The 13,088-nt window shown below is 37.7% G+C and overlaps 1 protein-coding gene across 1 annotated transcript in view; it reads right to left on the reverse strand.

The window, feature by feature from the left end:
- Positions 1-5,221: 5,221 nt before the first annotated feature.
- Positions 5,222-13,088, reverse strand: part of kcnh3 (potassium voltage-gated channel, subfamily H (eag-related), member 3) — a 215,027-nt gene continuing 207,160 nt past the window's right edge. The window contains exons 12-15 of the mRNA XM_059342198.1: positions 12,015-12,271; positions 10,334-10,434; positions 8,574-8,626; positions 5,222-7,227 (exon numbers count right to left, since the gene is read on the reverse strand). Of these exons, the coding sequence (XP_059198181.1) occupies positions 6,283-7,227; positions 8,574-8,626; positions 10,334-10,434; positions 12,015-12,271 (1,356 nt within the window). The 3' untranslated portion in view covers positions 5,222-6,282. The remainder of the gene's footprint in view (positions 7,228-8,573; positions 8,627-10,333; positions 10,435-12,014; positions 12,272-13,088) is intronic.

A 13,088-nucleotide genomic window follows, 5' to 3' on the forward strand; every position in this document is an offset into this window, starting at 1 on the left:
AGATGGCAGTGTATTGCTGGAGGCTTATCAGTCAGTAAACAGGAGAAGAAGAAGAGGTTGTGCAAGAGAGAAAAAAAAATTTGTAATAGTAAAAAAAAAATGTTAATCGGACAATTTTGGCCACCCATGAGAGAAAATATGTCATCAGGAATTAGATTCAACTGGCAACTTCTAATTGTTCTTTCAACAGCTGATCAGTCATGTGAGTTAAATGTTCACTGCGTCAGAACTTATTAAGAAAAAGTGTTTCCATCTCCCCTTGAGAGCATTATCTATTTTTTTGAAAAGACAAAAATAAACCTCAAGCCAGTGTAAAAACTTTTATGCAATTTTTTTGAATTTTTTTTTTGAATTTTGGTGTTTCCATTAAGCCTTTCTCATGAGAATCTTCAAAATGCTCAGAGAAACTTGTTGATGGGTTAATAAAAACAAACTAAATAAAACCAATTTAGGCGGCAACAGACATTGTTGGAATGTAACAAAGTACATTTACTCAAATACTCTGTGATTAAGTACAATTTTTAAGTTTTTGTACTTGAAAATTTTCCATTTTATGTAACTTTATACTTCTACACTACATTTAAGAGACAGTTACTTTTTCAGGTCGAAGATTTAACTTGAAAAAGGTTATCAAACTCAAATAGTTACTTATTCTTCTACATTAAACCACTGTATATAATATATTAATTAATCGCCCTAACTTGGCATCATTAACCCTTTATCAGGCAAAGAACTATATTTGGTAACTTCAGGTAATATTTCGAGAAAAAAGTTGCAAATTTACTAGATTAAAGTGGCAAATCTGTGCAAAAAAAGTTGCAGATTTACGAGAAAAAAATGGGGAAAAAAGCAACTTTTTTCTCCCAGATTCACCACTTTAACCCTTAATAGGACACTCATTGAAATACTTGCAAATTCCAAATTTTAACCCTAGAGAATATTGGAGGATATTACATACTGCCAGAATGTGAAAAAAAACATACAAAATAATATTTTGAGAAAAAAGTTTACCAGATTAAAAGGGCAAATCTACAAGAAAAAAATGCGCAGATTTATGAGATTTAAAGTGGTGAATCTGGGAGATCTTTTTCGCACAGATTTGCCACTTTAAATCTCTTAAATCTGCGACTTTATTTCTTGTAGATTTGCCACTTTAATCTAGTCAACTTGCAACTTTTTTTCTCAAAATATTACCTGAAGTTACCAAATATAGTTCTTTGCCTGATAAAGGGTTAAGAACAATCAAGAGAGAGGTCATTCTGCATTATGAGTACTTTTACTTTTTATTCTTTAAGTACATTTTGATGCTGATACTTTTGTACTTTTACTTCAGTAGGGGTTTGAATGCAGGACTTTAACTTTAACTGAAATCTAGTATCTGAATACTTCTTTCAACTCCAGTGTCCTGCTAGGCAAAATTAAATTTCTGTTTTTGTCAAAGGAGCCTGGTAGCCTCGAAGAGAGCGTCAATAACTGCTTTAGATCCAAACACATGAACTATAACAGTGCTGTCTGATGGTAAAGTAATGATATTATAAAAATGGTGTTCACCTAAACTGACAATTATAATTTTTCCAGTGTCTAAAATACATTTGGTTGCTGTCCCCATCCACAGCATCCTCCATCTGCTGCAGCTTACACACTGCAAAAAAAGCCAACTTGTATTTTTTGGCCTAAAACAGTGATTTAAGTTGGTAAAACTTGGAAATATAAATGATTGACATTTAGGGCAATAATGTAAGTTAGCACAACAAAGGAAGCCAGTTGTCTGCTCAAAAACAAGTTTGTGAGTTGTTGTTACTTATATCTTTAAGTTGGGGTTCACAACAAGGGACAATAGTTCTGATAACTCTTATTTCTTTGTTGGGAAATGCGGGAAATCGGTGAAATTCGGTCATTAGCGAAAGCTAGCGGCTAACTGATGCTAGCTGCTAACTGATGCTAGCAGGAAGCCATTAGCGTATCAATGCTAACTCAAAATTGTGGTCGCAACATTAGCTGACATTTCATAGCGGCGTTACAATTCAGCACATTGCAGAAATAAGGATTAAAAGTTATTACAATGTGAAATTATAAATTCAAAAATCTGAATTCAGAGTTGAGCAAACTCAAAAACAAAACTTAAAATATTTAGTTTAATTGTCCAACTTAAACTTTTATCGAAGTTTGTTGCCTTGAAATTTTGAGTTCACCCAACTTTTCTTTTTTTGCAGTGCACACTGACTGTGGATAAGTAGCTCATAGAACGACACTTCAAAACATCCAAACTGTGTTTTAAATCAGATTAAATCCAGCTTCAAGAACTGTGCTGGTATTTGGGTTTACTGTGCTCTTCATCTTCAACATGATGGACAGGTCTTCAGTACTTTTCGTCCTCTGTGAGGCAGACTGGACACTACAGTTACCCACTATCGCCTCTAGAGGCACGTAGTGGAACTACAGCACAGGACAGGGCTGGGGCTAGCTGGTTAGCATGCTCATTTTTGCAACACAATACATATATATCTTTGACAGAATGTCAAAACTATCAATTCACATTTGTTCAGGTTTTTTTAAAATGTTTTAACCATCTGAACCGTAACAGGTATTTTTTTTTTTTTGCTCTTTTAACATTTCATTTATAGTATCCTCATTTTTCATTGCAATTTATAAAAAAGATAAAATCACTAAGTCCTGCAGCTCAGTGGAATCAGCACAATCATGGCTAGAAGTGGGAACAACTCAAACATGTCTTTGTGCAGAATAGGACAATTATAAGGACAGAAATCAGAAAAGGTACATTTGTCACATTTGATAGTTTTTTAAAATTTGGAATAAAATGGAATTTATATATAAACACTTTTCCCCACAAGTGTAACTAATGTTGGGGGGAAAAATTGCTCCACATATTGTACATATTGAAGTATTGTCATGTTTCCAGTCTCTCCTGTCCTCTCCTCTCTGCTCTGTGTAAACAGATTTGTCACGCTTTATTTTTTGTTTTATGTTTTCAATTACCCATTTCTATTTTTTGTTTTGGTCACAGGCTGTCAGAAAGTTCAACAATAATGCCTGTTTTCACAGTTTCTTTCCACGATAAACGGTGTATATTTGTAGATTTTTAAAAAAGAAAACATATGTTTCTATCCCAAGCGAGGGTTAAAGCTAAATTCTGGTGAAATCTTACACATTGCCTCTTTAACAACTCAGCAGCTGGTATGTAACACATGAGGCCCAAACTCTGACATCTTAGAAAACAACACTTCTTTATTGTTGTACAGTATGTAATCCTGGTAAAGTTTTTATGTAACAGCAGTCTTTAATAAAACATCTGAAACCCAAACAGCCTCCAACAGGGCGGGGAAGTTCATCGACTCCCATCAGCCCCTCCGCCCTCGACAGCTCAAAAAGCAGGCACATTCCTCATGCAAAAAAAGCTGTGACATGCATTTAAAACCCCTTTGTGTACCCAAGAACCCCTCCCATCCCACCCTCAAAGCCCAGAGTACCCCCGCAGGATCAGAGCTCCACGGTGGGAGTTCTGCTCGGTGAATCTGTGTGTAAAGAGTCCAGGCCCCCCATTACCGAAAATAGAAACCAGAAATATCTGACTGTCTATATTACAAGTAACGTGGTGCACAAAGCAGGTCCTGAGACCCCCAAAGCAATGCAGCCTGGGTATTGTAGTTTCAGTCAGGCTGTTGTCTCGTACCAGCATAAAGCTCAGTAGTTGGCAGAAAGGGTCGGAGATGATGGATGTGTGTGTGTGTGTGTGTGTGTGTGTGTGTGTGCTACATCAGAAGTGGGAAGGTGACATGGTGAACTTTTCCTCCCCAGCTCGTTTTCATCTCCAGATACACTACCGGTCAAAAGTTTTAGAACACCCCAATTTTTCCAGTTTTTTATTGAAATTCAAGCAGTTCAAGTCAAATGAACAGCTTGAAAGGGTACAAAGGTAAGTGGTGAACTGCCAGAGGTAAATAAAAAAAGGTAAGCTGAACCAAAACTGGAAAATAATGTACATTTCAGAATTATACAAGTAGGCCTTTTTCAGGGAACAAGAAATGGGTTAACAACTTAACTCTATGGAGTCTTGGGCTATTTTGTCCATTTTTGAATTCTTTTCATGTCTTTGTAAGTCTTTTTGTGTCTTTTTTTGGTCGTTTTGTGTCTTTTTTTTTTTAGTCATTTTGTCTCTTTTGGTGTCTTTTTTGTCATTTTGTGTCTTTTTTTAGTCATTTTGTGTCTTTTTTGTCATTTTGTGTCTTTTTTTTAGTCATTTTGTGTCTTTTGGTGTCTTTTTTGTCATTTTGTGTCTTTTTTTGGTCATTTTGTGTCTTTTTTTAGTCCTTTAATCCAACATAAAATGTGATTTTGAATCTTTTTTTTAATTTTCAAAACACTATCATGCTCAATAAATAATTTTAAATGTTGCAAATGTGCATTCATTTCAGAGTACACTGAGACATTAAACTGCATCATTTTCAATTAAATTCTGGAAAAGTTGGTGTGTTCTAAAACTTTTGACCAGTAGTGTATATTTCCTCATTGCGCTCATCAACAAAAATAAATAAAGTAAATACAGCCTAAATAAATAAATAAATAACTTTTTTTTTTTATAGATTAAAGGTGCAAGTGTAAATGACACTAATGGCTTTCTGTGTTAATTTTGATCCAAATGCTTTTCCTGTTGGTAACAGGGGAACTCTTCTGTCTGTATGGAGAAGGCACGAATGGCTGGATGGCTAAAGCTCAGGAGTGATGTGGGAGTTTGCTGTACAATCTGATTGGCTGGTTGTAAACAGTCATGGTGGTGATAAACAGATATATATGGGTGTTGTTTGTGATGTTTGTGTTTCCTCCACACTTTCTTTTAGTCTTTGGCACACAAACCAGACTGCTGCTCTGCATCCTCAACTACTGACTGACTGACTGTGGGAGAGAATATTCTATTAAGGTGAGACACGACAGCTGAAATTTAGATAAATTAAATTAAATTGTATGATAAAATCGGCTAATGAGGCATTCATTTGCATACATTTCCTGAACAGAAATCTTCTAAATTCTGGTTTAATTTTATTAAAATGTTTTCAATATCGCTTTTACCTCAGAAAAATAGTTTAATTATTTTAAAATAAAAAATGTTAAGCTTATTTTTATTTTAAAAATATATTTAAATAAAATATATTTTTAAAAAACAATATATTTTAAATTACTAACTATTTTTGCTATTTTTTTTAACAAATTACAACTATGATTTCTTTGTCGCGATGGATCAGCTGCCAACCAATAAATAAATAGTCAATTATTTTGTTATATATTTCGTTTGGGTAATGTTCTCAGAAATTAGGTAATGTTTCAAATTTACCTAAACCAAAATTATTTAATTAGAGCTTCTCAAATGTGAATAATTTAGGCTTTGAGAATCAATATTTTTTTTTTTTTTTTTTACCAATTTATAAGATTTTATGAATAAAAAACTGACGATGGGAATAATCAATTGTTGCAGCCTTAAAAAAAAAAGGAAAATCTCAAAATTTACAGTTGTGTGAAAAATAGTTTTTGTCCGCAGGTGTCTCACCTTAACAGTTAAAACCAATTTTAACATATTTCAATGGGGTTTTTTTTTCCTGAAAACATAATGATGTTTGTGTGTGTGATTCTGAAGAGATGGATGGATGAAAGTTGAGTGTTTTCCTCCACCAGCCCAGAGGCAGAACTTTAAAATTTAAAATAATCCCGTCGATGAAGCAACTGGCTCTGCAGGTGAGGTGACCTGATGTGACTGAGGCTGGATGAAGAGTTTACATTCCCAGTCCCAGTGCTCCCAGTGCTCCCAGTGCTCCCAGTGCTCCCAGTGCTCTACTCTACTCCGTTATCTGGCTTCACGTGTGTTTCCCGCTGAGATTAGTGTGTTTGTCCCTGCCTCCTGGAGAGGAGGAGACATCCATACTGGGCTTCAAAAAACAATGTTGTCTAACCAGTCAGCTGGAAAGAGCTAAATCAGGCTCCTGGAAATCAATGGAGCCGGGTTAGAAACATGTGCTCTGGTCCGGTGAGTGTCCCAGTAGCTGCTGGGGGGTCGGCTGACTGACGCTACTGAAGTGTTGGTAGTGTAAGACAATCTGTGCTGTGGTCGCTCAGTGTGGAAACGTCACACTGACAGCTGGCTTTGTGTCTCGGCCTCCTCCACCTCTCGGTCCTTTCACCACCTCCAGCCTGACAAACATGGACCAGCACACCAGCACTGTTCCCGTTTCTTTTATTCTCTGCTACTCTTTAGTCGTTTCAGCTCTGACCCGTTCAGAACGCTGGCTCCTCTTCGTCGATAAAGCTGATGTGCTCCGTGGAGGACTTCTCCTCCACCACCTGGCGTCCCCACTCCTGCATCTCCAGCTCCTGGACGGGTCTGGGGTCCCCGCGGCGCAGCTGTGAGTTGCACCAGGGGGGAATGTCTGTCTGCCTTCTCCTGGTACTGATAAAGTCCAAAGACAGGGGCAGGGAGGCGGTGGAGGGGTGCTGGACGGGGACGGCGGGGGAAATGAACGGGACAGACGGAGACGGCCGCAGCCGATGGTTTCCTGGGGAGGACGTGAGCGATGGCGGCGCTGAGCAGTGAGAGGACACGGGAGGAGGTGTGTCCTGGGAGGGAGGAGGTGGCAGCAGGCCGGGCTGGGACGGGTGGGGTCCTTGGCAGGGGGAGAGGGACGGCGAGGAGCAGAGGGACATGGAGAAGGACAGAGAGGGAGAAGGAGTGTGGGAGGTGAGAGCAGGCTGGTCCTGCAGGGACGGCAAATATATCCCGTTACTGGAGGAGACGTGGACGCTTCGGAGGACCGGGGACCCCTCAGGAAGTCCCTCCACGTGGCTGGCGTGGGAGTGGGAGTGGGCGGGGCCTGTGATGTTCGGCCCTGGCGGTTTGGACGGGAGCTGTGCCGATGAGTGAGGCCGTTTTGGTGAATGAGGAGTCGGGAGAAGGCATCCTGGCAAGTCCACACCCTCCGTGTCCCCGCTGTCCAACAGGGAGCGAGTGTCCGGTCTCTGCAGAGGACAGGGGGTGGCGCCCGCCGGCAGCACCAGACACGCGCTGGTCGACAGCTGGCTGGCGCTGCTGGGGGGCGGGGTCAAGTTTGGCATCATGGTCATCAGGATTGGTTGCGGGTGCGTTTGGAGGAGGGGCTTCAGCAGGCGGGTCATCTCCTTCAGCTCCTGGCTGAGCTTAGAGACCTGCTTAGAGAGGCTGGTCATCTGGTTGGAGACACACACACACACACACACACACACACACACACACACACACACACACACACACACACACACACACACACACACACACACACACACAGGTCAGTATGCAAACAATGTATCAGGTTTCTTGCTGTTCAGCAGAATAAAGCATCTGACAAAGTTCATCCGGTAACACTTTACAATAACCATCATTTATTGATGGTAAATAGACAATTTATAAATGGTAAACAGATCGTTTATTAAAGTTTAATCATCCTTTATAAACCGTATATAGGCCATTTAGAATGGTAAATAGAAAATGTATTAATGTTGAATTATAATTTATAAATGCCAAATAGATGGTATATTAATGTAAGCTGATAGTTACTTTACCATTAACAAACAATTACATAATAATTTTTAGGTTATTAATAGTTTTGCACTCATTATAACATTTTTAACACCAATGTTAAGTATGTAAATAAGTTCAAAATGATTCATATACCTTTAAGAAATTTTTTGAAAACATTTAAAGATTAAATATGTATAGCAATTTGTAAATGGTTAATAATTGGTTTATAAACTATCTATAAACATCACTTAGATGGCTGATTGGCTGATGGTAGACAACGATTAGGCGATGATAAGATTTGTTGATCGACACAAAAATAATTGATATAATCAAATACTTTTATTATAGTTAAACGTATTTTTTCATGCTTAAATGGCAACAACAACAAAAAACACACCAAAAAAACCTTTTCAACCTCTTAAATATGTAGATTTTCTGCTTTTATCTGTTTTATATCATATTAAACTGAATATCTTTGGGCTCTGATATTTTATAGACCAGACCATAATGCAAATAATAGTTTGTAGCAGCCTTTGCCGGTGGTGCCCATTATTTTGAATATTTTAATCCTGTGAAGGACTCTGGAGATAGACTTTTGGTGGGTTTGCACAAGGATGCAAAGTTGTCAAGTTGTCGTGAGTCAAGCTAATCATCACTACATTTTTGACATTTAAATTGATCAAATGAATGTAGTCCAATCTCATTACATTACAAGTACTCTAATTTTTGCTTTCTAAATTTCAGTAAAAATAATGGAACACAATATTCAAAATCCCATTTCAGTCAGTCAAATAAAAATATACTTCGTACTCATTCTGAACAATGAAAGGTGCTTGATAATTGGCCACATGGTGGTGCTATAAACACCAAAAACATCTTTTTTTTTCTCACCACATGGCCTGACCTTTAACCAAATAAGTCTTTTCCTCAACGGACATTTTGGCTTTCCACAGAAGGAAAAGCAAAAGCAAAAGTAAAGAACTAATAGCAGCATTCAACATGAGTTAGCACTCACCTCCTCAGTTAGTTTAGAGACACTCTGCTTGATCTCAGAGTGCTCCCGGATCCCTGCAAACACAACAAACACATGCAAGAACATGAATCCTCTAGAAATAAACAGGTCTTTTGTTTTGACAGAGAGGCAGAATAGACTCTGTGCAGCCATTTCACAAGAGAATTGCAATCTGAGACAAAAACCCAAAGCCAATACTGTCATTCTTAAAGCAAGTAGCATCTTCCTGTTCATCTGCTATTTTCATGTATTTTTATTAAGTAGTATAAATATGTTTGGTGCAGAAATATCCCCTTTCTTTGCAAATTAGCCTCATTGCAAAACAGTTATTAGTCTTGAGTGCATTTTTACTTAGCCACAAGGCTACTTCCACTCAGAAGCAAAAAAAGGCAAATTGCACTCAGCTGGAAAACTTTATGGCAATATTTGCACTGTAATATCATTAGCTAATATTGTTTGTGCCTCTGGAAATGATGCACAATTCAATTTGTGAATTCAACCCTTTGTGTGTGTGTGTGTGTGTGTGTGTGTTCTTGTACTACCAACATAGTGAGGACTGAAACAAGTTTTTAACCAACAAAGTGAGGACCTTTTGAGAAAGCGAGGACATTTTGGAAAGCATGGTTTTAAAGTTTACAGTTTTTTTTTTTACAGGTTTAGGTTAGAGTTGGATTAGGGCTGGGCGATATGGAGCAAAAGTCATTTAGGCTGAATATCGATATACAATATATATCCTGATATTTTTAATCGCAAAGTGAGAGCAAATGTTCAGTCAAAGTCAAATATTACAATTCACAAGTAGCTTTATTGAAACCGTTTATTTAAGTGAACATAAATGCTGTATAATAACAGGAGCACCTTTAAAAAAATTAAAAATCAAAGCTCCATAAAGTGCACATTCAGATTAAAAGAAATATCTTAAATAAAAGCCGCAGCTTGTCTGGAGCAAGGATCACAGTGCAAATTTGAACTATATCGACATATGCGATATGGTCTAATTCCATATCACATTTAAAAATATATTGATGTATCTTTTATATCCATATATCGCCCAGCCCTAGTTGGGGTTTAGGGGTAGGCATTTAGCTGTTATGGTTAATGTAATTGCAAGAGAATGCATTATGTAAATAAGGGTCCTTGGAAAGACAAAAGTAAAAAGGTTTGTGTGTGTGTGTGTGTGTGTGTGTGTGTGTGTGTGTTCTTGTTCTTCCTACATAGTGAGGACCAGAACACGTTTTTAACCAACAGAGTGAGGACATTTTTGCAAAGTGAGGACATTTCGGCCGGTCCTCACTTCTTTAAAGGCTTTTTTGAGATTTCAGACTTTGTTTTAAGGGTTAAAGGTCACATGATAATGATAATTAACTGAAACTGTATTGTGTGGTTACAAAACTAACTAAAATTATAATGAAAATGTCCTTCGTTTTCGTCTTTGTCAACTTTTTTTCATACATAATGAAGATGGATAAGACAAAGGAAATAAAGGCAAAATTTACTGTGACCTCTTTTAATCTCCCACCCAACAAATACCCCATTACAAAAAACTACAACTAATGAAAACTAAACTAAAACTAGCAAACTCAGTCTAAAAACTAATTACAACTAACTGAATTTGAAAACAAAAATTGACAACGAAAATTAAAACCAAAACTAATGAAAAATCCCAAACTATTATAACCTTGCCAGGGAATTTACTATTCCAATGAGGGCCCTCACAAAGATAGAAAAACAAGAATGTGTGTGTGTGTGTGTGTGTGTGTTACCTGGGTAAGGGGAGGGCGGTGCTGCAGGTGACATGCTGGGACTGAACTCAAACTTCTGTGATGACATGGAGTTGCTCTCTGTTTCAATGCCGTCCACGAATCTATGCAGAGAAAAGGGATTAAAAGTGAGAGAAGCTGCACAAGAGAGGAGTGTAAATCAGCTGCAGAAGAGCTCTAATTACAGTATGTATGTGTGTGTGTGTGTGTGTTTCGTTTCGTTTCGTTTCGTATCTGTTTATTTCGGTCAATACATGTCATCAAAACAGAAGCAACAAACCGGAAGAAAAACATTGATCAAAATAAACAACATGTAAACAGAAAGACAAATTTGATAATAGACATTTGGACCAAAAAGGCTGAAGCAGCTTATTACGCCTTATTACCCTGCTACAACTCAAGTAAATTTAAATATTAGAAATGTACAATCTGTTATTTATCAACAAAAGAAATAAGCAGTCACAAAAGAGAGAAAAGAAAGAAGCTTATTACTCATTACTCTAACTTATATAAATTAATCATCCTATTTTTAAGTAATTTTTTGAATAAGTTAATGGTATTGCAAGTTTTCAAGTCTTTCTCCAATTTGTTCCATAAATGAACAGCTGTTACCGTGGTGCATGGTGATTTGGTGTTGGTTCTGGTTTTTAACTTTTTAAATATACACTCCCCTCTGAAATGATAATGGCTTTGTCTTAGATTGAACATTTTCTGAATACAGTCAGGCAGCATGTTGTTGTTAATTTTGAACATAAACTGTGCTGTTTTGAAATCCACCAGTTCTTTGAATTTGAGTTCATTTAAATTAATAAATAATTGATTGGCTGGATGCTTATAATTGACTTTGTTTACATTGTGTGTGTGTGTGTGTGTGTGTGTGTGTGTGTGTGTGTGTGTGTGTGTGTGTGTGAGAGAGAGAGAGAGAGTGAGTGTTTTCACACACACACACACACACATTAAACCTCCTCTATCAGCAGGTCTGTTCACACACTGCTGCACTGCAGACAGCCAGTATTAATCTGTGCACACACGGACACGTTTACTTTACGTCCTACAGTGTGATAACCACCAGCGTCCTACTGGTTACCATGGCAGCCACACAGTCAGAAGTGTGTGTGTGTGTGTTCTTGTACTTCCTACATAGTGGGGACCGGAACACGTTTTTAACCAACAGAGTGAGGACATTTTTCCAAAGTGAGGACATTTCGGCCGGTCCTCACTTCTTTAAAGGCTTTTTTGAGATTTCAGACTTTGTTTTAAGGGTTAAAGGTTACATGATAATTAACTAAAACTGTATTGTGTGGTAACAAAACTAACTAAAATTATAGTGAAAATGTCCTTTATTTTCATCTTTTTCAATTTTTTTCATACATAATGAAGATGGTTCAGACAAAGGAAATAAAGGCAAAATGTACTGTGACCTCTTTTAATCTCCCACCCAACAAATACCCCATTACAAAAAAAACTAAAACTAATAAAAACTAAACTAAAACTAAAGCATTTCAAAAAAAAAAAACTAAACTAACTCTAGCAAACTCACTCTAAAAACTCATTAAAACAACAAAAATTCACAGCGAAATTAAAACTAAAACTATTGAAAAATCCCAAACTATTCTAACCTTACCGTTCCAATGAGGGTCCTCACAAAGATAGAAGTACAAGAATGTGTGTGTGTGTGTGTTACCTGGGGCTGAGTTCAGGCGGTGCGCTGCTGAAGCTGACCACGGGGATCTGCAGCGTGGTGGGTCTGGCGTGCTCAGACGGCGCTCTGAAAGGTCGGGGGGGCAGCAGCGGGGAGCGTAGCGGCGAGTTGAGCCCCCTGCTGAGGCGCAGCGGGGACCGAGGGGCCCGGGACACAGAGTTCTGCTCTTCATCGCCCTCCTCATCCTCACGGATGGACGGCAGCTTCTTCACCAGGCCGCCGTTACTCTCCCAGTCCACCTGAGGAGAGAAAGATGAGAGACGTTAGAGACACACTGACATGTTCAAATAAATAATAATAATAATACATTTTGTTTGTAATGCACTTTACATTACAGGACATCTCAAAGTGCTACAGGTTAAAAGCATAACATTCTAATTATGAAAAGGATAAAAAAGGAAAAGCTAAAAACAGAAAACATACATACATAATCTAAAAACCGTCTGTTCACACCTGCTGTAGCTGACAGAAGCAGGAAAATTAGAAAATGTTTGTTTTGTGGGTAAACAGAGTGCAGTGACATGTTTGTGCCAGTAGGTGTCACACAAACACAAAGTTTCTCCAGTGAAAGTTTGATGTTCTGTACTCACATCAGGAGAACATCAAGCACACAAAGTACATCTTTTACACAAACTTTAAGAATATTACTTCATCAACATCAATGTATGATTCTTTTTTCAAAGGGTCTTCATTTAGTTGTGAGAAGTTGCTGATGTAAAAAAAAAATCTGCTCTGAATATGTTTTTAAAGATTTTTTTGTTGCTGAGTTTTGATAAAATATTAATAAAGTGTACTATTCAAGATCCTGGTGCAAGCTTGTGTTTTTTGCAATTATCTAAATTATTTTGGCCTAGAGTCAAACTCTTTAATCATTTTAATCTCTCAAGTCGTCTGCATCTCTTTTTCAGTGGTCTTCTTCTCTAAAAAAGTTTAACTTTCCAACTTTTCTCCAGTCCATTTTCTTGCAACCCCAATTCCAAAAAGGTTTGGACGCTGTGAAAAATCTAATAAAACTTATGGTAACACTTTACGATAACCATCATTTATAAACGGTAA

This window comes from Centropristis striata, chromosome 10, assembly GCF_030273125.1.
Source record: "Centropristis striata isolate RG_2023a ecotype Rhode Island chromosome 10, C.striata_1.0, whole genome shotgun sequence".
Lineage (NCBI taxonomy): Eukaryota > Metazoa > Chordata > Actinopteri > Perciformes > Serranidae > Centropristis > Centropristis striata.